At 44.8% G+C, this 25,140-nt stretch overlaps 1 protein-coding gene across 2 annotated transcripts in view; it reads left to right on the forward strand.

Moving 5' to 3' along the window:
- The window catches only part of HDAC3 (histone deacetylase 3), a 29,090-nt gene extending 15,875 nt beyond the window's left edge, over positions 1–13,215 (forward strand). Inside the window, exons 3-15 of one of the 2 annotated variants that reach the window (XM_005280870.4) lie at positions 869–1,011; positions 2,760–2,841; positions 3,245–3,301; positions 3,395–3,450; positions 5,431–5,564; positions 5,876–5,956; positions 6,039–6,112; positions 6,357–6,421; positions 6,851–6,940; positions 7,131–7,189; positions 9,716–9,795; positions 11,431–11,588; positions 11,928–13,215. In XM_005280870.4, coding sequence (XP_005280927.1) covers positions 869–1,011; positions 2,760–2,841; positions 3,245–3,301; positions 3,395–3,450; positions 5,431–5,564; positions 5,876–5,956; positions 6,039–6,112; positions 6,357–6,421; positions 6,851–6,940; positions 7,131–7,189; positions 9,716–9,795; positions 11,431–11,588; positions 11,928–11,997 — 1,149 coding nt within the window. In that variant the 3' untranslated portion in view covers positions 11,998–13,215. Of the gene's footprint in view, positions 1–868; positions 1,012–2,759; positions 2,842–3,244; positions 3,302–3,394; positions 3,464–5,430; positions 5,565–5,875; positions 5,957–6,038; positions 6,113–6,356; positions 6,422–6,850; positions 6,941–7,130; positions 7,190–9,715; positions 9,796–11,430; positions 11,589–11,927 lie in introns of both variants that reach the window. The other variant, XM_042840744.2, reaches the window with a different exon arrangement.
- The last annotated feature ends 11,925 nt before the right edge of the window (positions 13,216–25,140 follow it).

Here is a 25,140-nt window from a genome sequence, read left to right on the forward strand (position 1 = left end):
ACCCTAATTCGACATGGCCATGTCGAATTTAGCGCTACTCCCCTCGTCAGGGAGGAGTACAGAAATCGATTTAAAGAGACCTCTGTGTCGAAATAAATAGCTTCGTTGTGTGGACGGGTGCAGGGTTAATTCGAGTTAACGCTGCTAAATTCGACATAACCTCCTAGTGTAGACCAGGCCTAAGAAACAGTAGCCAATCAGTTGTTTTAATTGTAATATTTGAATTCAGCACATCAAAATACATAATAAATAGCACATTTTATCTCTGAAGCAGACGACTTCTCAAAAATTGTAGACTAGTGTTATACCCATATAGCTATACCGGTATAATTCCCTGTGAGGACACTCTTATTCCGGAATAACACTGTCCACACGGGGAGTTATTCCTGTATAGTTATGTGAATACATTTCCCCATGAACACAAGCCCATGCTTTCTCCAATTTTTTTAAAAAGCAAAAATTTCTTAATTTTGTTAAAAGTATATATTTTAAATAGGGACAGATAAAGAAAGGCAAAACTTAAGGTTCTGATTAATCTCAGAGCAGCTTAATTTCCTCTCATTGTACATATGTAGTATTCTTGATTGTTAACTTAGTTAAAAGTATACTTTAATATGAAAAAATGCAATGATGGCAAATTCATATTGTTGTGGACACCATCTCTTGAATCAATCCCTACTTTCCTGACCACTTTTTATTTAAAATTTGCAAGACACTTGTTAAGCTGAGCACATAGTTGAGCATTTTTAGACTGACAGTGATTTGGGATATTTGTCTATTTGGAGTTAATTTTGTGGTGAGATTTGTAGTAGCCAAGGTAAACCCAACTCTGAGCAGGAAATAACTGTTGTGTGTCCTTCTCTTGGAGGTTTTTAAACCATACCAGGCATCCCAGCATGATATGTGTCGCTTCCACTCGGAGGATTATATAGACTTCCTGCAGAGGGTGAGTCCCAACAACATGCAAGGATTCACCAAGAGCCTCAATGCCTTCAATGTGGGTGATGACTGGTGAGTATCTAGCACCTAGCAGGTGAATGGGAAGTACAAGGGTTACAGTAATCTAATGTGATTACTTGGTGTGGTATGGGTGCATCATAATGGTTCCAATACAGTGTGGTATTAATTTTACATTTTTAACTAAAAAAGCCCTACAGTCTAATGGAGCCATCAAGATGTTGCAAACAGTTTGTTGAGTAACTGTTATTGCTGTAAATCTTCTTCCTCTCCCTCTTCTTTTTAATCTCTTAGAGTTTCAGTAGTTAGATCTGAATCTAGATGGTAAGCTCTATGCTAGGGACTGTAACTGTATTTGGTTTCGTGAGGGTCTTAGCTCTTGAAAATTTGGGCAGAGATGTTCAAAGGTGGCTAATTTTGGTTGCCTCCGTTTTTTGGGTGCCAAACTTGAGACAACTTAAAGGTTCTGACTTTCAGAAAGTGCAGATAAACTCTGAAAATCTGTGTCTCAAACTTTGCATCCCAAATCACTAGTCAATTTTGAAAATCTTGACCTCAAGCAATAAATAATAGGATAACAGTACAGTCTCTATATACTAGTATTCCCATTAATTAGTGAGGACAGGATGAGAAGTGATGAGATTTAGCTGTGGGAGGTAGAGGCTGCTATCCTTGCCTTTCCATAATCTCCTTTTCTCCCAACTGAACAAACCCAGAGTTCTTAAATACACAGTCTGCTGGGAGTTTCAGCTATTTGCAGGACTACAAAGTGCTGTAGACACAGGTCAGGCTGCCACCTACTTTAGGGTGAGCTGATCTGTCATTCTTGCTCTCCGTTCGTGGCCATATAACACATTTTTCACACACCTCCCTGGCCTGCACTTCTGTGGCAGTGGTATTTGCTTTCTCCCTCAGCCAATCTTCTCATTGGGTTAATTTGACTATAATTCTACTTTTGTGAAAACAGTGTGGTCAGGTACAAGCGCTCTGGGGCCTGTTAACAAGTGAAACACATGGAAGCAAGAGATTTGAGGTCTATATTTTATTTCTGGTAGATTGTGTGCACACATTGATATGTTATGACTTGCACTTGTTAATGTGTGCATGATGTAAGTCACTGAAAATGAGTAAAGGAGTTCTTCTGCCATCCTGAGCCTGCTGGCTAGAGTGGGATTGCACGATGGAGATGAGACATACTTTGCTACTCTGAGCAAGAGCATTGTGCATCCCTGGATACAATTTATTGCTCACAGCAGTCTATTCACTAGGTAGGTGAATGGGTGGGGAGCATCTTCAAACTAACAGATTACAACCCCATGGGAATATGGTGTGTGAGTAGATGTCTTGGACAGCTATGTTCCCTGTTGTTGTTTTGTTGTGAAGTCCTGCCCTCTCCCTTACACAGGATGCCTTGCGTCTTCTCTCTCCAGGACCCTGTCCCCATATATGCATCAGCATGGTAGAGGGCAGGATTTAGTCTGTATGTTTCCCATTCTCCAGATCTGGAGTATATGGTGAACAAGATTGTTCCAGACTAACTTGAAAGTTTCTTGTAATTATTATCAAATCCACCAAGTTTTCCATAGTGTTTGCAAAGGATGGTGTAATGTTGCCTATTGGTATGTAATCTGTAGTGAACAGGGTCAGAATGACCCCGAATTAACATTTCTCTAGCAGAGACTGCATTTTGATATTCTTTGTCTAATGGTCACTGAGAGTTTTGTTTTGGTCTCAGTCCTGGAGACGTGTATCTGAAGTTGGAAGGTTCTGTTCTGTTTGAATTTTGTGTTCTCTTTTTGCAGCCCAGTGTTCCCAGGCCTTTTCGAATTTTGCTCTCGCTATACTGGGGCCTCACTGCAGGGAGCAACACAACTGAACAACAAGGTAACTCTGAGCTGATATGCTTGTCCTCTTTGAACACTGACATGCCAGCTGGCTACTGTGGGGGATGGAGTCCCTAAGATAGCCTATACTACATATACTTATTGTAAAAACACCAACTCGGTGTCACCTGTCTGTTAATTTGTGGGGGAATCTCTTGGATTTCCCCCTGCCCCCGCACTGACTGATTGCAAACACTGATTTAGTACAGCTTAAGTAGCTTGACTGGATGACAGATAGCAGGGCATCTGAAGGGACTGGATGGGTGGGGAGAAAGGGGAAAAAATAATAATTGTGAGCCACAATGTGGGGGCAGGTGTGATGTCCATACTGACATGCAGGGTTGGGTTTGGGGTTGTTGCTCTCTTGCTCTTAACTTTGAGCTAATCTTCTCTTCCTTTCTTAGATCTGTGATATTGCAATAAACTGGGCTGGAGGCCTGCATCATGCCAAGAAGTTTGAGGTAATGACACAAGTCTAAGTATTTCTGTCTCACTGAAAGTTGGGCTCATTGCTGCTCTTCTTTTGACTCCATTTTATTTTCTTTGCACTGCAGGCTTCTGGGTTTTGTTACGTAAATGACATAGTTATCGGCATTCTGGAGCTGCTCAAGTAAGGACTCGGTGTGAGTGCACTGTGATACTGTTTTGGATTAGAAGTGATGCTCTGGGAGGGTAATGCTGTGAGAGACGCCCTGTGTGATGTGGTTGTAGTATGGACACTGCCCTTCTCCACATCATAAATAGGATCCCCTCTGCTGATAGAGAGTTCTTCCCTTCTTGTTCTCCTTAATTTCAGTTGTGGCTTAGACATAGCTGATCATTGGCTGCCCTGGACAGTCTCTGTTTCAGGTGTCTTCTGTAGCCTAACAGCTGTTCAGGCGTGTCCCTGGCATGATTCTGCTCTTACATCTCCAGCGTCTATCTCTACTGGTAGCTTCGCTTCTCTGCCAAGACCCTGCCATTGCAGAGTCCCAAACACTCAGTTCTTGATTTACTGTCCTGTTCTCATCCTCAGAAGCCGGAATAGTTCTCAGTTAAGGCAGAGGACTGAGAATAAGGATATCTGGTGCTAGCTTTGTTGATTGTTTTCTCAATTTACCATCTGTGAAATATTTTTCTACTTCACCGGGCCCTTGTGAGGCTTACTGTGTATATAGTTCTTGCCATTGTTAAGCTCTTTGTGATAAATGCAAAGTGTTGCACTTTGGAAGGAAAAATTTGAACTACATGTGAATCTTTCTGGATTCTAAATTTAACTATATTGGCTCAGGAAAGGGATCTGGAGACAGCATAATGGGGACCTCCACTTTTGTCAAAAAAATGCAATTGTGGTTCAAAAAAAAGTCTAAACTCATAAGGAATGGGTTGGAGAATTATAGAAAGGCATTGTGATATTTTCTGGATTAATTAAGGTTTGCCGCCTCTAAATGTTACTGCAGTACTAGTCACCTCATCTCAAACAGGGTGTTGGCTCTGGTAAGGGTTATGTCCCCTCTCTCTTTAACATTAAAAGTGGGGACATATAAGTTTTGTTGCTTTAAATGACCACTCCTTATCTGACCTCTGCCTGATGGACCTAGTAAATTTATTGCCCAGTAATTTCAACTCTCCTGCATTCCCCTGAATGTCCACTTGGCAAGAGGACACTTCTCAAGCCCAGCAGCATCTTCTTTCTCTCCCCTGCATTCAGACCTCCGTTCTCAGTAACTTTGGCTTCAGCCTTCACTCAACTTTCCTTTTTCCACATTCCCTGTCTCTGCAATGCTGCCTGTTGCCATCTATGCAATAATGCCCCTGGGCACTATGTCCTTCTGCCCACCGTGGCTGAGATCCACATTCATGCCTCCATCTGGATGACTGCACTTCATTCCCCTGACCTCCTCAAGTCCTGGCTCTCCAGACTCTAGCACTGGAGAGTGATGATGCCAGTGCTGTGGCACATACAGGGAAGAACAATTGCTTCCATCTTCAAATTACTTTACTCCCCATTCATTTCAGGAGCATTTAAAAATTGCTCTAATTTTTAAAGATTAACTAGATTGTAATTTTTTCATGGCAAAGACTTTTGTACATAAAGTGCTTTCTAAACTTCTCTGACTGTACAAGTCAGTCAATTCATGGACTTGCACTACTAGGCTGGTTCCTCTCACTTTGCGTCTTCGCCAGTGGCCTCCTTCCTGACCCTTTGCATAATCTTGCTGCTGCCAATGCAAGAATCTTCTCTGCAACCTTTGCTGTCTGAACGAGCCCACTGCATCTCTCTCTTTCATGTGCTTTCTATCGTGTCTCTAGTCTGCTCTTAAAACCTGTTGTTCCTTGTTCGTGCCTCTTAATATAACAGACAAGAGTATTTTAAAGTACAGTTTGTATGGAAGATGCTCTACACAAACATCATCTTATGGTCTAATGTCAGAGATATTCTCCAGAGACCTTAGGGGGGACCAGATGGGCTTGCTGAGCCGGAAGGCCTTTGACATATTACAGGCTTGTTTTATGGGGGTTGGATTTTAGGAAACCATAGCAAAGTGGTTGCTGTAGTTGGGATGGCACCAGTGGACTGTAATGCGCCTTTGTCTCCTGTTTCTGGCAGGTATCACCCACGTGTTCTCTACATTGACATTGATATTCATCATGGAGATGGTGTTCAGGAGGCCTTTTACTTGACAGACCGTGTCATGACAGTATCTTTTCACAAATATGGGAACTACTTCTTCCCTGGTACAGGTACAGAATCTCCACTGCCCCAGTGAAGTGCAGATTTCAGGCCCCAATCACGGCTGTTACATAGTAGTGTGAGGTTCTGGTGCTCTGGTTTCAGAGAGAGATGACTGAAGAAAGGAGTTCTGGAGAGTGGGGAGAGGCTGGGTGAAGGATATGGTCCCGTGGTAGTTTGCAGAGTAGGTGGAAAGGATCTCCATGCCATGGTTGGATCCCTTGGCAGAAGTCTTGATTTGCTGTTGTCTGTACTGCCCACACCTATGAAGTTTCAGAGATGATCCTTGTGTGCTGTGACTCTGCCTCCTTTCCTCTGCCAGGTGACATGTACGAGGTTGGGGCAGAGAGTGGCCGCTATTACTGCCTCAATGTGCCACTGCGGGATGGCATTGATGACCAAAGTAAGTGGAATGCTTTCCCTGCGCCCCAATGTCCCTGTTTGCCCTCTTGAGCCATGATGACAATCTGTCTTTCTCTCTAAAGGTTATAAACACCTCTTCCAGCCAGTCATTAACCAGGTGGTGGACTACTACCAGCCTACATGCATAGTGCTGCAGGTAGGAGAGCAGGTCTGTGTGCATCTGTTGCAGAGGGAATGGGTAGGAGGTATGCACTCTCCAGTATGTGCATCTGTGGCTGCCTGGGGAAATATGGACAGGTGGATGCTGGCTGGCTGGAATGCTGCTTGTGGCTCTGTGGTAGGTTGGGTATAACTGTGGGATGCTGATGGCTTGTTAGGATGTGCATCTGGAGAATAATGCTTCTTAGCCAGGACTCAGCTGTTCTCTTTCTCTTCCCTAGTGCGGTGCTGACTCCCTGGGTTGTGACCGTCTGGGTTGCTTCAACCTCAGTATAAGAGGACATGGGTAAGTTCAGCAAGGGTGTGGATGGAACATTTAAAGGACCATCGCAGTCAGTGAAAGAATGCATTGGGTCTTCAGTGCGAGTCTTGAGTTCAACAAGAGCAATCTAGTTCCCTGTGGGATAGGAGGCTCTCCTCAGAAGAGCCAATAAGGGGTAAGATTCTGCATAAGCAGATTCCTCAGACTAGATTTGGGATCTCACAACATTTCTTCCGGCAGTGCTCTGCCAGAATGCATGAACACAGAGGTCAGATTTCTCTCAAGCCATGAGAACAGCTCCCATCACGGCAAGGTTTGGGTTTCACTGATGGGAGTCCTGAACTCTGTGTATCATACAGTTAGGTATGTTACTGGGTTGAGCATGGTGCTGCATTGATGAGCTTAGATCAGCTGCTAACAGTCACAGATTTCCCTTCTGTTTTGGGTTTTTAGGGAGTGTGTGGAGTACGTAAAGAGTTTCAACATCCCCCTTCTGGTGCTGGGAGGAGGTGGCTATACTGTTCGTAATGTGGCACGATGCTGGTGAGTCTTTCACATGCTTGCTGGAGAATCTCCTATTTGTTGCAGATGGCATGAGGGTTATCAACACTTGTGCTCCTTTGGGCCTTTATGCAGCTGTAACTGGCATTGAGTTTCAGGCTGACTGCCAGTACTGGGTAATGGGGGAAAAGTCGATCTTTACTGGACTGAGTAGAATGTTCTGTGTTTTTAGGACCTATGAAACGTCGCTGCTTGTGGATGAAGCAATTAGTGAGGAACTCCCATACAGTGGTGAGTTAGCGTCATCTTGTTACAGATTATTATGTTGTGCCAATATTTAAATAGGGTAAATGGGATGACCTGGGTAAGTATAGGACTGTCAGTCTGACATCTATCCCAGGCAAGAAATTAGAGCAGCTGATATGGGACTATTTTAATAAAGAATTAAAGAAAGGTATTATAATTAATGCCGATCAACATAGGTTTATGGAAAATAGATCCTGTGAAACTAACATAATTTCTTTTTTTTTTATGAGATTACAAGTTTGATAAAGGTAAATAATGTTGATGTAATTGACATCTATAAGGCATTTAACTTGGTAATGCACAACATTTTGATTAGAACAGTGTTATTCAGGCCTCTGAGTCAGGAGCCAAATTAACAATCAGCATTGCCTAAAAGAGCCATGGTCGCACCACCCCCCCCAATATTTCCACATTTAAATATGAATAGATAATACTATAGTAAATGAAATAATGAATTCACATGACTGTGGCTCTTTTGGATAATGCTGATTGCTAATTTGGCTCCTGAATCAGAGGCCTGAATATCACTGTTCTAATCATATATATATTATTTCTCACATCAAAATGACTGACCAAGTATTTATTGTATCAACTAAAACTGATTGATAACATAGTAAAAGCATCCTGCTTGGTTAATAACTTAGATTGGTTAATAATTAAATCACACAGTGTTTTAATATCATGTGCTGCAAAAAGCCGCAGGAGACATATTAAAGAGCCCACTTGCAGCTTGTAAGCCTCAGTCTGAGTATCATTGGATTAGAAAGATATAAAATCAACGTAAGATACATTAAATGGAATAAAATCTGGCTAACTGACAGGTCTCAATTATAAATGGGGAATCATCATTGAATGAATGTGTTTCCAGTGGGGTCCCACAGGAATCTGTTCTTCGCTGTACGCTATTTACTATTTGTATCAGTGACTTGGGAAAAAAACATAAAATCATCAATGAGAAATTTTGGAGATGACACACACAAATTAGGGGAGTGGTAAATAATGAAAAGGATGAGGTCACTGTTACAGAGTGCTCTGGATTGCGTGGAAAGCTGGGTGCAAGCAAGGACTGCATTTTAATATGACTAAATGTAAATGTATACATCTAGGAACAAAGAATGTAAGCCATATTTTCAGGATGGGGGACTCTATCCTGGGAACCAGTGACTCTGGAAAAGATTTGGGGGTCATGGTGGATAATCAACTGAACATGAGCTCCCAGTGCGATGCTGTGGCCAAAAGGATTAATGTGATTCTTGGATGCCTAAACAGGGGAATCTTGAATAATTGTAGAGAGGTTATTTTATCTCTGTATTTGGGATTGGTGTAATGGCTGCTGGAATCCTGTATCCAGTTCTGGTGTTCACAATTCAAGAAGGAGGTTGATAAATTGGAGAATGTTCAGAGAAGAGCCACAAGAATGACTAAAAGAATTAGAATACCTGCCTTATAGTGACAGACTCAAAGAGCTCAATCTATTTATCTTAACAAAGGTTAAGGGATGACTTGATTACAGTCTATAAATACCTGCAGGGTATGTTCAGATATTTGATAATGGGCTCTTCAGTCTAGCAGTGAAAGGTATAACACGATCCAGTGGCTGGAAGTTGAAATGAGACAAATTCAGATTGGAAATAAGGTATAATTTTTTAACAGTGAAAGTAATTAACCATTAGAACAATTTGCCAGAGTTGTGGTTGATTCTCCATCACTGGCAATTTTTATATCAAGATTGAATGTTTTTTTAAAAGATCTGCTTTAGGAATTATTTTAGGAAAGTCTCTGATCTATGTTGTTATACAGCAGGTCAGTCTAGTTCAGTGGTTCTCTAACTTTTGTACTGGTGCCACTGAGTGCGACCCCCCCTTATAAATTAAAAACACTTTAACACTATTATAAATGTTGGAGGCAAAGCAGGGTTTGGGATGGAGGCTGATAGCTCGCAAACCCCCATGTAATAACTTCGTGACCCCCTCAGGGGTCCCGACCCCCAGTTTGAGAACCCCTGGACTAGTTGATCACAATGGTTCCTTTTAGTCTTGGAATAAATTAATGTGAGTTTCCCCACTCTCTTCATAAATTTAGCTAATGTGCTTCGACGTTCTAATGCGTCAGGGACTTTAGCTGGATTCCACACCTATGTTAATTAATGTTAACCAGAGTGGGGCTGAAGCAGTAGTATCTTCTGATCCTAACCCAGGTGTTCTTGAACTTTCTTGCTTCCTACTATACACATCCCCCATCTGTGGTGGGCCTCACTGGACAGACATATCTGCATTACAGTATCATGTGTTCTAAATTCCATACACAATGTTCCTGTTGCTTTCTCTTTTCTTTCTGGCAGCATACCCCTCATGATGATGGAGTTGGCTCTCACTGTGCTCTTGATGGTATGGTGACAGCTAGAATGATGTAGGGTAGGCTGTTCCCATCTCTGCAGAACAGTGTTTCAGAAAAACTAGTTTCAAACTCCCCTCGCCCCTGTTCTTTAACTCTTTACTGGTTCCCTCGCAGAATACTTCGAGTACTTTGCTCCAGACTTCACCCTCCACCCAGATGTCAGTACAAGAATTGAGAACCAGAACTCTAGACAGGTGAGTGGCTCTGGTCTTGTCCCGGACCCGCTACTCTGCATCAGCTAACATAGCCATGTGGTGTAGTCTGAAAAGAAAAGGTCTGTGCTTGATGCTAGATCCTGTGAAACCAGGTGGAGTTCAGCCAGCAGCTCACCCAGGAAAAACTTGCCAGGGCAGGGCAACAAGAGGCTTTCCTGCTCATCATAGTGTTGGACAACATGCTTTCTTCTTTGCAGCCACAGGCGCCGGCTTCTAATTTTCCCTGCCCCCACCACACCCCTTCTTCCAAGCCCCCACCCTGCCTCTTCCCATCCCCGCTCCACCCTCACCCCACCTCTTCCTGCCCCTCCCCTGAGCGTGCCCCGTCCCCGTTCCTTCATAGAATCATAGAATATCTGGGTTGGAAGGGACCTCAGGAGGTCATCTAGTCCAACCCCCTGCTCAAAGCAGTACCAATCCCTAACTAAATCATCCCAGCCAGGGCTTTGTCAAGCCGGACCTTAAAAACCTCTAAAGAAGGAGATTACACCACCTCCCTAGGTAACCCCGCCCTCCCAGCGCCTCTTGCACACCCAGCTGTTCTGGAGTTGTTGGAGGAGTTGATTGGCGGGGGCGGCTGGAGGGAGGGAAGCTTGGCTACAAGTGGGTGCTAAGCATCCGCTAATTTTTCTCTATGGAGTGAGCACCTATGTTTGCAGCCTCACAGCATCTTTGAGATGTAAGGAGCTCTCCAAAGATACTTCATATTTGAGAAACTTGAAGGTCCTCTTACAATTTCCTTTCCACTTCTGAAGCGCCTGCCCTGAGTCTTAGGCTTGGTCTTATGTCAGACTTATGTCACTATAACTAGGTCACTCAGCAGTGCAGTTACACCGACCTAACTCCCAGTGTAGACTAGCGCTGATTGACCAGAGAAGTCTCCCATTGACATAGCTACTACCTCTCAGGGAGGTGGATAACTCCTATGGCAGTGGCTCTTAACCTTTCCAGACTACTGTACCCCTTTTAGGAGTCTTAATTTGTCTTGTGTACCCCAAGTTTCACCTCATTTAAACTACTTGCTAATACAGAACTCAAAATCAGACACAAAAATACAGAAGTGTCACAGCACATTCTTACAGAAAAATTGTTTACTTTCTCATTTTGCCATATAATTATAAACTAAATCAATTGGAATATAAATATTGTACTTACATTTCAGTGTATAGTATATAGAGCAGTATAAACAAGTCATTGAAATTTTAGTTTGTACTGACTTCAGTAGTGCATTTTATGTAGCCTGTTGTAAAACTAGGCACATATCTAGATGAGTTGATGTATACCCCTTGGAAGACCTCTGGAAACCCCTAGAGGTACAGGTACCCCTGGTTGAGAACCACTGACCTACAGCAATGGGAGAAGCCCTCCTGTCGGCGTAGGTAGTTTCTTTGCTGAAGCGCTACAGGGACACAGCTGCATCCTTTTACGTGTAGACAAACCCTCAGTGCCTATGTTGAGTATATTATGCTCTATGCTTCAGTTTAAAGCCATTTGCATTGATGGCATTTGCGTGGCCTTACGGCATGCATGGTGCAGGCAGGTGTTAATGCCAGTAATTGTGGTACTGTCCCTTCAATCTAGCTAAGCTGATCTGCTCTTTCTGTTCCTAACCAGTACTTGGATCAAATCAGACAGACAATATTTGAAAATCTGAAAATGCTGAACCATGCTCCCAGTGTCCAGATCCATGATGTTCCTTCTGACCTGCTCAGTTATGACCGTGCAGACGAGCCTGATCCAGAGGAGAGAGGCTCTGAGGAGAACTACAACAGGTACTTGGCCTCCCGTTCTTCTTGTTCTGATGAGCTGAGAAAGAGGCTCCTCTCTCCTGTTCACCACATCCCAGTGAGGGGAGATATGGTGGGGACTGTTTACATCCCAGAGTAGATATTGCATCCCTTTTGATTCTCTGGTTCCTATCCAGAGAAACTTCTATACTAGCACATGGTTACATGCCTCAGAGGACATATCCTATGTCTGCTAGGTGAGGAGATGTGTCCCTCCCTCCCTTTTTCTAGCAACATGCTCTCATCTCTGTGTCTAGACAAACTCCGCTCTTCTGAAAATGCTGGAAAAGGCTGCCTGTCCTTATGTTCTTGTCTGTCTTTCAGGCCTGAGGCTTCTAATGAGTTCTATGATGGTGACCACGATAATGATAAAGAAAGTGATGTCGAGATCTGAGGGCTGAATTGTTGGACTCTGAACTGTGGGGCGGTCCCTATTAAGACGTTGGTGCTTGGTGGAGATGACTGGGATACACATGAGCCAGTAAAAGGTCTCTTTTTGGACCTCCCCTTTATATTTGACGCATGTGGCAGCAGGAGCAGCATTGCTGGGGCAGGCTGGCTACCTATGGAGGCACAGAGCAGTGAAACCTGTTCCTTACCCTCTCCAATCCCTCAGGGCTCTGACTCTCATCAGTAGGGCAAATAGAAATTCATGTGACACTTGGATCCACACTATGGTCTCTGTGCTGCTGCCATACAACCAGTTTCAGAGCCCAGTCTGCAGTGGCTTCACCAGCTCCTCTCAGTACAGCTCAGGCTCCAGCCAGAGAGATGGGAGTCAGTGCTGCAACGCCTAGAATCTTCCCATCCCCTTCATCAGCACCACTCAATGTGTCCTTGGCCATCTGCTCAGGCAAAAGTCCACTGAAACCTGCAGTGAGGTACACTTCCTGCCAGCTTTTCCAGCCATCCTAAGTTCCTGTGTTTGGAGAGGCAAGACCAGTTCTGGGGTTGAGACTGGGGGAAGAGGTGAGACTGGACAGTTCTGGGTCCAACCTGGTGGAGCAGGGAGGGGAGAATGTATTCAGAGTGTAGCCTTTGTCTTACTCTGGAGTAGCTTCGTTCTGTATCTGCTAACAAGAACCACAGCTATTTGCCATATTTGGTTTTGTCCCAAACTCCCTATTTAGATCTTTACCTGGGGCTCAAATTACTTTGGAGCAGAGGGTGCAGGGGTTGGTTGCAGGGGGCTGTGCCATACCTGGTGTGGTGCATTCCCACTTCCATTGTAACCTCCAGACACCTTTCCCTCTCCTAGCCCAGGCTCTTTTACACATCCACAGAGAATTCGGGGTGAATCACATACCCTAAGTGGAAGACCTTTTCCCTCACTGACAACCCGGAAGAATTCATTCTGTTCTGTGGTGTGGGAAGTGGCGCCTGAAGTTGAAAAGATGAACTTTTGTACTCCTACCACAGTGTAGAGACCTTTCTCCTAGAGCCCCCCTCAATCCCAAATGCTCAGTCTGAGCCTGGGGGCTCGTGCTATCCGTTTTTGGAGAATTTTGTCTTAGCTGGGGAGATGGAATGGGCATCAGCCTCCTGCTCTCTGTTCTTTTCTGTTTGTTTTACCAAGGTTTTTAAACAATAAACCAAGATGGTATTTTTCTTACGTGATTTGTTGTTTTGTTTGTTGAAAAGCTCATGCATCGTTTGCTTCTGTCGATGCTTCTGAGTGAAAGCACCATAGGCTTCTAGCTAGTGCCCTCTGTGCAGATGAACTGACCACCTTGCAGGGAGCAACAAGCCTTTGTTCTTAAGGGCATGTTTGGAGAAGGCATTTACAATTAATGGTCCTTTCTAGTCACAAACCTCCTTGAGTCTCTGCTCCTTGCTATGTGTTCCACCCTTATTTCCCTAACCCTAGCACCCAGGGCTGAATTCCCCATTACTGGGTCTCTAGCTATCCTCCACGACTGCCCCCCGAAGTGATTGGGCCCCTCTCAATTTTTTGAGTCATATTTGTTAGCTAAAATGTGTTATCAGCTTTTATTCACCAGATAAACTCTCACTAGCCAGAATCGTTAGTTGTTTCTCCTGATGTCTGTGGAGCAGTCTGCTAATAAAATTTCCTGAATCATGTTTTCCTTTCCACCCTTTGCCACTGCAGATACAGGAATGTTGAGTAGAGGCACAGAGTTTGGGATGTGAGGGCCTGAGACAACTGGCAACTTGATCTGAGCTGTTAGAGGAGTGAACATGCTAAAAGGAACGTGTGTGTCATTAATGCAACTCATAGCCTAAAGATGCAGAATAATGGGGAGGGATGTAAAGGTTGATGCTTGCCACTGAGTCACAGCTGTGCACAGTGGGCATTAATACAAAATGTGTCAGGGAGCAGCACACCCAGAGAAATTTCTGCCTCTGACACTTGAGTTTTATTTATTTTTAACCTTTCTGCCTCCAACTGAATAGGCACATACCTGATCAGATCATTTGGTACAGCTAATGTAGCATTCTTCAGCTGAGAAACCCAGTGCTTTACAAATGTAGGTATTATCCCCTTTTCATAGCTGGGTTAATAGAGGAACCAAAAGGTGAAGTGCCTGACCTGAAATCACACACTGAGTCAATGTCAGAGCCTGAACAGAACCCAGAATTTTTGACTGCTGATCCCATTCTGCTCTCCTAGTCCACCTCACAGGATCAAAGAGTTACTCCAGCTAATGTGGTGTTCTTATCTCTGGCTGTATCAGACCATTTGTCAAGAGAGTTCAGTGTCCCGTCTTTGGCACTGGCCAGTACTTGCTGCTTCAGAGGACTATAATACCTCCCTTTATAAGATACTGGCAGTTATTCTGTACTGTAGGTGATGGTGAAATTCATTCCTGACCCTTACAGCCAATCTGCCTATTCACTGCAACAGGACATGGTGATTACTCTTATAATTAACTTACCTTGGAAATCTACAGCTGTTTCTTACAGTCAAAATTATTCCCCTCATAGAATTTGATTATTTGCTCTGTGCAGCAGTGAATTCTGCTATTTGTATGCTCCTGTTTCATTGAGTACCTTACTGTCTTTTCATTTATGGAATAAAGTGAGGTGTGGGGTCGATTCACATCTTTACTGTATTTTTAGTCCCTTTCTTCATACTCCATATAGAAACATAACCTACTTTTTCTGATCACCACATGGTGCGGATCACAGGCACAGACTGGGCGACTTTAGGCATTCTTGCTTCTCCAGAATGCAAACTGCGTATCTCCACTGCTGGGTTTTGAACTGATGCAATGAATTTGGAGGACAGTGCCTGGTTCTACACTTCTAAAGTCTCTCATTTGAAAGGCAAGACTATCTTCCCATTGAAGTGTGTTCTTGAGTTGATCTTGCCTGTCATATCAGCAACTCTGCACTAAGCCCAATTTGCTAATGAGGCAAATGTATGTATTTAATAAAGGGCCATCCCAAACATTGAGGCCCTAATAGGTAACTGGTTTAAATAAGTGATGCAGTGTGATCATAGGGCTTTGGTCTGAAATACAGGATGGGGTCAAGGTCTGGTAACTACTGAAAGTAAATGAAGACTGACACAATTATTTTGGGAAATGCTTTAGGACAAACAATTTGTAAAACAATTACAATTTATAATGTACTTAGCTTTCTGATATCTATAGAGACTGAGTAAATGCATTAAATCCCTGTCTTATCTATCTTAGGGTTTTGCAGTGCTGCCCCTTCACATGTGAACTCCTTTCATGTAGAATAAATTAATAGCGAAGTCTCTAAGGGAATTCTTGTCATCTCTGGTTCTTTCCCCTTTTTAGTTATAAAAAGCTCTGTTTAAGGTAGATGGGATAATTTTGAGGTGGTGGGTGTGGTGGCTGATGATGCAAATGTCATTCTTGTTATGCTGGAAAAACTATCAATTTTTGCAATGCCTCCTAAAGATGATAAAATCCTGAATTCATCTAATCTCCTCTGGAAGTTTGTTCCAGAACCATATCCCTTGGACTTGAGAATGCTTTGTCTCCAGATATCGCTCACTTTATTCTGGGCTTTATGATCTGCATTGCCCCAGAGGAGCATGCTATCTTGATGGTTCGTAGATTAAAATGAGGTCTACAATGTACCATGGAACTGATCCATTATTGCTTTGAGGATTAGGACCAAAGCCTTAAACTGACATTGGAAGTGGACTGGGAAACAGTGGAGGCACTGGAGCATGGACTTGATGTGTTCATAGCAGCCTGAACCATGGAGAAGGCAGACAGCCACGTTCTATAGCAGTTGGAGCCTTTGCATTGTTTTTAAAATCAACTTCAGATGCAGTGAATTACAGTAATCTAGTTCAGAGGTGACAAATGCATGGATCATTGTGGCCAGGTCCTCACCCAGGAGGAAGGGGTGATGTTGCCTAGCAAGCTGGAGGTGAAAGAAGGGGGGTATTTAGTCACTGAAAACTTAGGCCTTGTCTACACTACCAAGTTTTGTCACCAAAACTGCCTTTTGTCGACCAAACAGTGAGTGTGTACACACTGCAATGCGACTTTTGTCGGGAAAAATGTCCGGTTTTGGCGACTAAATACATCCACCCTGGTGAGAGACTTACATCTTTTTCCTCTATATTTTTCTCAACAAAATGCAAGTGTAGACGCCGTGCTTGATTTCATCACTTTAATTGGCCTCCAGGAGGTGTCCCACAATGCTGATCCCGACCGCTCTGGTCAGCAGTTTGAACTCCACTGCCCTGCAGCCAGGTAAACAACCATCCGCCCCACCCCCTTAGAAGCCCAGGAATTTTAAAAAATCCATTTCCGATGGCTCGGAATGGAGAGGTCTCATCACATCTTTCCAGGTGACCATGGAGGGTTATTGCACCAAACGCTCTCCCACTTGGACCATTGCAGAGCTCTCCCCTCAGTATATGGGGAGAGCAGGCTGTGCAGTCCCAGCTGCGTTTGAGCCATAGGAATTAGGATACCTACAGGCACATTTCTCAAGGCTTGTGCAAAACGGGCTATGATCAGGACACACTGCAGTGCAGAGCAAAAATAAAGTTGCTGAGGCAGGTGTACCATAAGGCGAGGAAGGCAAATCATCACTCCAGTGCTTCCTCTAAAACCTGCCGGTTCTAGAAGGAGCTGGACATTATCATTGGTGGTGACCTAACCTCCATTGCCAAGAGCCCTGTGGATACTTCAGAGGGCACGGAGGCGGCAGAAAGAGGACCTAACCCAGAGGACTAAGTTATTGATGAAGAGGTGGAGTTAGATGAGGATGTGCAGCTCCCGGTGGGGCTGGCAGCCAGGAACTGCTCTCCACTCCAGAGGTGTCTAGTCAATCTCAGCAGTTGCTGTCTGGGGAGCAAGAAGCAGGAGATGAGATGCCTGGTAAGTGGCTGTGGCTTGTGTAGTGTAGAGGTGGGTTCAAGGTATAGAAACGTGGGAGGCTGGCTGTGTTTCTGTGAGCTGGACAATTCCCTGTATAGCTAATTGGTATAGTGGAACAGAGTGTTGATGCACGCTGAGATCTCATGGGGGAGAGATCTCCAGGAAAGTTTTCTGAAGGTACTCGGTAATCCTCTACTGAAGGTTCTGTGGCAGAGCAGCTTTGTTCCTTCCCCCGTTGTAGGAAACTTTCCCGCACCATTTGGCAATCACTTGTGCAGGAACCAAAGCAGCACAGGGAGCAGGGTGGAAGCCACAAGCGTGGCGTAGATGTGCCCTTGTTTCCCTGCTTATCCTTAGCAGTGTGGGAGAATTTTAGAATTTCCCCCCTAGAATGCTGTACCACAACCCTTGCAAAGATTGAGTGCTCTTTTCCCCATGTGGAGTGTCCCCACCCTCCTGCCAACACTCACCATGCTTTGGGTGTTAGCAGAGATGTGTGCCTGGCTAGGGTCAGTGAGAAAGTGATTGCAATGTTGCAAAAGGTGTATTTAACTGAAATGTTACAAGGCGGTGCGTGAATTTAACAATCCCATTTCTGTGCATTGTTCCCTGTGCTTCACCAGATGTGGCCTTCAGGAACACCCCACAGTCCCCGGCCGAGTGTCTCTGACAGATAAGAATGTGCCCAAGACGCAGCAAAGAAGACCTGTTCTGGGAGGTACTGCAGTGCTCCAATACAGAAAAAAGGGAACGCAAGGAGGGCTGGGAAGCTGAACAACAGGACAGAAAAGAGAATCAGGCATTTAAGGACGCAACTGATCAGATGATTAAAATAATGGAGGAGCAAACGCAGATGCTGAAGTCCTTAATAATGCAGGAGACTGAGCAGATCTGTGCTCGACCACCATTGCAGCACATTCAGAACTCCTTTCCATGCCTCCTCCAAACTCTGCCCACACATTCTTTTCCACTTCCCGGGACTGCTTAGTTTCCCCTTCACTCCACCCTCTTGGACAACTTTCACAGTGATAGCTGGACCTACACACAGTTGTGAAAGTCTGCCCTTCACTGGTTCCTCCTTTCCCATGAAGCATCTGTGTGTTTGTGTGTGCTGTTTCTTGTGCAATAAAAGCAAAGTTTTATAATGGTAAATTATCTTTTTTTTTCTTTCTACAAATTGAGATTGCAGGCACTACCAATATATGCACAGGCATTTTAATTATTTTCTTATTGGAATATAAGGCCCCAAATGTCACCATTGCCCCTTAGAAAAACTACATGTAATGTAACATTGAAGCACCTCTGACAGAAATATACATTACTGGTGCTCATTGTCAAAGTGCTGCCTCAAAGCCTCCCTGATTCAAATTGTCCCTGTAGCGGGGCAGTAACCCTGCTCCTGCCCTGAAGGGCTTAAAACAGCCCTGCGAGAGGGCTGTGGCGGGGAACCAGTAAGCCTGGGCTGATTGGGGAAGCAGCCGCAGCTGGGCCATGCCCCAATCAAGCACAACTGGCCCTATAAAGGGGCTACTAGGCTGGAGCTCAGAGAGGACTCTCCCTCTAGCTCTTGAGGGAGAAGGGCCTGGCTGTCTGGGAGCTGACAAAGGTACCTAGAGTGGAGCAGAGCTGGGGAAAGGCTAGAGGAGCTGGGGAGCTCCAGCCTGGAGAACCCCCAGGTTGCAGGCCTTGATAAAGGCCAGAACAGGTTCTGGGGCTACAGAGGGGTAGCCTGGGGTAGGCAAAGGCAGTAGGTCCAAACCCCCCTTTGCCAGTGATGAATGGCATGTACACTGCAGTCCGCCTCAGTGAGCAGGGGCTAGATGGTGATTGGCAGTAGCCATATACTGAGGCGAGGTAGGGATAGGAGCTTGGGGGTTCCCTTGGGAGGAGAGACCCAGAGACTGTGGGGGTACTGCCAGGGGGCAGCCCCCAAGGGAAAGGGGCACCGGGGTCCAGGAGGGACACAAGGGCCAGCAGTAGGCAAGACACCGGCCGAAAGAGGGCGCTCCAGAGGCTGGTGAGCTAATTCCCAGGAGGCCATCAGGATGTGCCGCCAAGTGAGTTGTCATCCCACTACACCCCCCTCTGGGTTCGTCTGACAGCCCTGGTATCTGGCTACTCAAAATCAGCGGCCAAGCGGTCTGCCTCAGCACTCCACCCCAAGCAAACCTTTCACCCTTAGCTTCACAGAGATTATGCAATGTACAGCATGCGGCTATGACCATGGGAATATTATCCTCATTAAGGTTTAACCTGCCATAAAGGCATCACCAGTGCGCCTTTAATCTGCCAAAGATACATTCAACTGTCATCTGGCACCTACTCAGCCTGTTGAAACACTCCTTACTGCTGTCCAGGTGTCCTGTGTAAGGTTTCATGAGCCACAGCTGTAAGGGGTACGTGGGGTCTCCCAGGATCACTATGGGCATTTCAACATCCCCCACTCTAATCTTCTGGTTTGGAAAGAAAGTCCCCACTTGCAGCTTTCTGTACAGGCCAGTGTTCCTGAAGACGCGTACGTCATGCACCTTCCCAGACCACCCCACGTTGATGTCAGTGAAACGCCCACAGTAATCCACAAATGGCTGCAACACCATGGAGAAGCACCCCTTCCTATTGATGTACTCTGTCACTGGGTGGTCTGGTGCCAAAATTGGAATGTGTGTGCCATCTATCATCCCTCCACAGTTTGGGAAATCTATTTCTGCAAACCCATCCACTATTTCTTGCACATTTCCCAGAGTCATGGTCCTTCGTAGCAGGATGTGATTTATTGCCCTGCACACTTGCCCCAATAGGCGACTTCCCCAATCCAAATTGATTTATGACTGACTAGTAGCAGTCTGGAGTCACCAGCTTCCACACAGTGATTGCCACATGCTTCTCTACCAAGAGGGCAGCTCTGATTCTGGTGTCCTTGCGCTGCAAGTCTGGGGCAAACTCCGCACACAGTTCATGGAAGGTGGCTTTCTGCATCCAAAAGTTCTGTAGCCACTGCTTGTCATCTGACACTTGCATGAGATACGATTCCACCATTCAGTGCTTGTTTCCCGAGCCCAAAAGCGTTGGTCTACACTATGCAGCTGCTCTGTGAATGCCAAAGCAATCTCAAGTTGCTCCTATCCATATCACACAGAATGTCTGGCACCTGTGAGTCTTCTTCAGTTAGGAACTTGATGATAAACTGCACTGCCATCTGCGATGTCTTCATGACAGTTAACAGAGCATAGGAGAGCAGTGTGGAATCCATCCCCTCTCCCAAAGAAACCTGTGCACAGCAAAGAAGGGCTGTTGCAAAAATGCTGTGAAAGAAAGCCGGAAGCCCATGGTGTGCTGGGACAGAAAGCAATGCATCACGGGTCCCAAAATGTGCGGCGATCCACTTCGCCTTCCCACAACACCTAGCGACAGAAGGTGTCGAGCTGGACTGTGAGATAGGTACCAACAGTGCATTGCTCACACTGTCGATAATGGTGCCCCCCCCCCCCCCCCCGTGGACGCAATCTGCCGACAGAGGGAGCAAGTGTGAACATGAAATTCTGATTTTTATTATGTTGACTTTTGGGTGTTGACATCACTTTTGTTGACAAAAATTGGTAGTGTACACATTGCGTTAGAGATTAATCAAACAGTAGCCAGAGGCATCAAACCACTTTGATAAATGGAGCCAGTGTGCCTTCAATAGCAGGGGATACTCTGTCCTGGCTAGTTCTTCCAAGTGTTTTTTCCCCTTTCAACCAGCATCACTTTGGTCTTGCCAGGGTTGAGTTTGAGCCAGCGGCCCTTTATCCAGGAGCCAATCTCTTGTATGTGTAAGCAGAGTCAGAATGAGCTCTACCCTGACATCTGGTGGTGAGTTGTGGAAAAGGACTTCAGGGGCTGATCACGTTTGCATGGACACATCCACCCCGCCTAGCATGAAGGGACTGCTTGCCCAAATGGTTACTTTAGCTGCTGTGGGACCCCCAGTCTCTTTGTTATTGGGGCAGGAGTAATAAAGTGTTGTTATCCTGGTTATGGAATCAAGGACAGTAGAACTGTACTTGGTATTTTATGATGGAGGGACTCACCCTCAACTAAGTAGCACTTGCTAGGCAAGGGATACGGGTTCCAAAGCGCAGTGAACTGAGAGAGGCTGGGGATTGGCACATGTACCTGATATTGTGGGCCCCTTCTGAGGGTTCTAAACACCACTTTGACCTCCCCACTGTGCAATAACAGAGCTAATTTTGACTCTATTACAAATCTTGTTACATGCTGCACAGCTGAAATCACTGATTCCTATGTCTAAGCATTAGACCTACTTTGGGCTAGTGGTTCTGAGTGCACCAACACTGGGTGCCCCCCCCAACTAACAACTGAAATCACTAAAGAGCACTGCGCCCCCCCCCCCAACAACTGAAATCACTAGAGAGTCCACAGCTTATGCTCCAATACGTCTGTTAGTTTATAAGGTGCCAAGGGACTTTGTCGCTTTTTAAAGAGCTGAAGTTACTAAGAGCTGAAATCACCGAGAGCTGTGTTAAGCGGGGATGGGGGGGGGGGGTGGGCTGAAGACATATTGGTGGGCTGCTAGCAGGATGGCTGGTGGAGAGGAGCAGCTAGCAGAGAGGCACGGCTAGCAGATAGCAGAGCGGCTAGCAGAGAGGCACGGGGGGAGGGATAGCTCAGTGGTTTGAGCATTGGCCTACTAAAGCCAGGGTTGTGAGTTCAATCCTTGAGAGGGCCATTTAGGGATCTGGGGCAAAAATCTGTCTGGGGATTGGTCCTGCTTTGAGCAGGGGGTTGGACTAGATGACCTCCTGAGGTCCCTTCCAACCCTGATATTCTATGATGGCTGGTGGAGAGGAGCAGCTAGCAGAGAGGAGAGGGCAACTGGCGGAGAGGAGCAGCCAGCAGGACAGCTGAAGCAGAGGAACAGCTGGTGGCAAAGAATGCAGCAGAACCCCATGGAGAGGTGTGATTCCTGCTATCCTTCCCTTTTCAGAACTAGGTCCTAAGAGGAACCAAGGAACAATTAAGGGGCAAGGTTTTTCATATATGCTCTTTGTTCCAGAATGATTTGAGGATGCGTGATGTAAATCCACTAATACCTCTTACCACCATCAGAGGTTCTGCCTGGCTCATTGCACAGAACAGGTGAGTCCTAAAGCATGGTTAGATCTGCACAGGCAATAGATTCTGAAAATTCCATACTGGTAAGTAAACCTTCCTTTTTGTTTCACATTTTATGCATTATATGCAGTTTTTAAACCAGGGATCGGCAACCTTTGGCACGCGGCCTGCGAGGGGGTTGCCGATCCCTGGTTTAAAAACTGCATACAATGCATAAAATGTGAAACAAAAAGGAAGGTTTACTTACCAGTATGGAATTTCTATAGCAATCAGTTTGGAACTGAGGAGGCAATATATTCAGAGAAACACCTGTCACCTTCTCTTTTCTCTCACAAAACTGCCTCTGCAGATCCCACTTTAGGAAACTAGTGAGCAGTCACAAACTTCAGGAGGAGGCCTGAGAAGTGCTAATTAGAGATGGAAGCCCTGCACTCCCACAGAAAGCATCTGATTCAGCTTCCAAACGGAGAGAGCTTCCAAACATTTCAGAAAAGTCTAAGGCAAGCTCGAAGTAGCAGATTAGCAGGCTTTAGCAACTGACATTACTTTAGCAAGCAATAGTGGCTGCCTTTCCTCTGATGGAATAAGCTCTGAGTCCTTCTGGAATTGATATGGCAGTTGGATCATAACAGCTGAATACACAACTTGATCTCAGACAGAAATCACCTGATCTTTATGCTCCCTATCATGTCACAAATAGCTTGACTTGCAAATGTCATGGCTTCTCTACAACAACTGAGATTAGGGCTATGTCTACACTACATAGCTTTTAGTGACATGGCTATGTTGCCATAGCCGTAAAGTTGTGCAGTGTAGCTGCTGTTTGTTGGCTCTCCTGCTGACAAAAAACTTCTATCCCCAATGAGCGGCATTCACATTGTCGTCAGGAGAGCGCTCCTGCCATCAACGTGTTGTTCACATTGGCACTTGCTGCGGCAAAACTTTTGTCTTTCAGGGTTGTTGTTTTTTTTAACACCGCTGAACCACAAAAGTTTTGTCGTTCAATTGCCAGTGTAGACATAACCTAGGATTTTTAGAGGTGCCTAAGGGATTTAGATGCCCCAATTTAAAGTACATTTTTTAACATCTTGCCTATCCAACCTAGCATCTTTGGGAAGATCCAGCGCTCCACCTAATTAGAAAAGACTGGGAACTGCGTAGACTTGAGAGGTGGAATTCTATAACAATATTGGATACAGATACTGGAAAAAGGCTGCAAAACCACATTTTCTCATTTGAAAAATGATACAAAGTGAAGCTAGAAGGACTTCACATATCTTAGAAGTAACAGCCACTAGAAATGTAACTTTCAGGGAAAGATCATGGAGAGAGCATTAGCTTAAACTCAAAAGGAGCTTCCAAAAACTTGATCAGGATTAAATGCACATCTCACAACATTCTAGATCTATCAGTTATTGCATACAAATGTAATAGCCCTTTAAAGTTTATCAAGTGATGAGAGAGAGAGCAAGATAACTACAATGGCTGTGAGATGAACCGTGCTCCTGGACAGAGAATTGTGGTGGGATGGTGCCAAATTGATGTGGCCATATTGAATGAATGGTGAAAGCATAACTTGACATGACTTAAACATGACTGAATGGCTGCAGAGGATCCAGGAAGCAGGTTCCCTTTAAGCAGAAGCAAATTTGATAAAGAACTGGCAAAGTCTGTACATACGATCGATATTGAACCTATTGGTTGGCAAATATGGGCCCATGCAAAAGTAAATATTACATGTAAGCTCCAGAATGGAGCACAGGTGGACCTGGTTATAGTGACCTTACAGCAAGGACATCATGCAGAGAGCCAGAGTGAATGATTATTGTGTGAGTAAATGTGGGGTTATCTTCGTTCAGTACCACCTCCCCATGCCCCTTCTAAAACACTAATTAGGTAAAAATTTGTAGCCACACGCCCACTGGGCATGCTTTTAAGACAAGTGACTCCTTTGAGGAGGAAGAAGAGTATAAGAATCAAGCGAAGTAAATTACTGTGGTTGGGATTCCTTAATTGATGCTTGAAGAAGCAACGTTGCCAGACAGAGTAGCCAAAACTCTGCTCTGTGGGCTCGAGTAGGACTGTGAACTAGAGGGATCTCAAGGCAAGCAAAGCCTTGCCTCAAGGGAATCCAAGACAGACCAGAGGGCTGAGAAGAAGCCATCTATAAAATTGGTAACCACCCTCTCTGTTTGCCAAGCAAGGCCTGTTTGTGTATGTTTGTGAAAGAGAGACTTGTTAAGAGGAAAGTATAGCTCTTAATGTCTAACATAGGAGTTATGTGCTTAATATAACCCTTTACCGCTTATGTAATTACTTCTCAATAAGATGCTGTGTATTGCAGATAATTACTGTAGATCTTTTTCACTGGTATGACAGTAATCTGCTCCACCGGGAGCCAGTAAAGATCCATTTTAGGGATAGTAGCGCCCCCTGTTGTCAACAAGTTGTAGCAAAAAAATCATGGAAGCACTTTACATAATGAGGATAATCTCAAATACTTTTTTTCATATTAAACTCCGATCATGCATTCAGAGTTGATATTGAAGTTACAGTCCAGTGATCTCTGGCTCCCTTCTACATGGGGAGCTGTTTAAAAATCAGGTGCTCCTGGGAAGATGTACTCTTCAGTATTAACTTAATAGTAGGGACTTTTCTTTTTGTTCCACACAGACTTGTTTATATTGGGGCCTACCAAACCAAAAGCAGGCATATATTAATTCACAAGGACACTGCTTCCTTAGAGCCCTATTAAAAGCAAAATGTCTGGTATTACAACACTGGAAATGCCTTATGCAGATAGGCAGAAAATGATTCCTGTAGACTAAATTACACAGCAGATCTCAAAACAGTAGCATATAAAAGAAGGGAAGAGTTCCACAAATGTGATGACATTTGGTCTTTATTTTTAGAGTTGTCTGACAAGTCTTTCCGGGAAGGTGATGTGTATGGGCAGGTCTCTGGATGGGTCTGATGAAATACTTGTAGACTGAGGTTAGTGTTGTACAATGACAATTTCCTGGCTCTGCATGGCATTTCTTCTCACTGGTACGCTACGTTCTGAATGCCATCTTTCCCTCACTTCCTTT

The sequence above is a fragment of the Chrysemys picta genome, chromosome 8 (assembly GCF_011386835.1).
Source record: "Chrysemys picta bellii isolate R12L10 chromosome 8, ASM1138683v2, whole genome shotgun sequence".
Taxonomy (NCBI): Eukaryota; Metazoa; Chordata; order Testudines; family Emydidae; genus Chrysemys; species Chrysemys picta.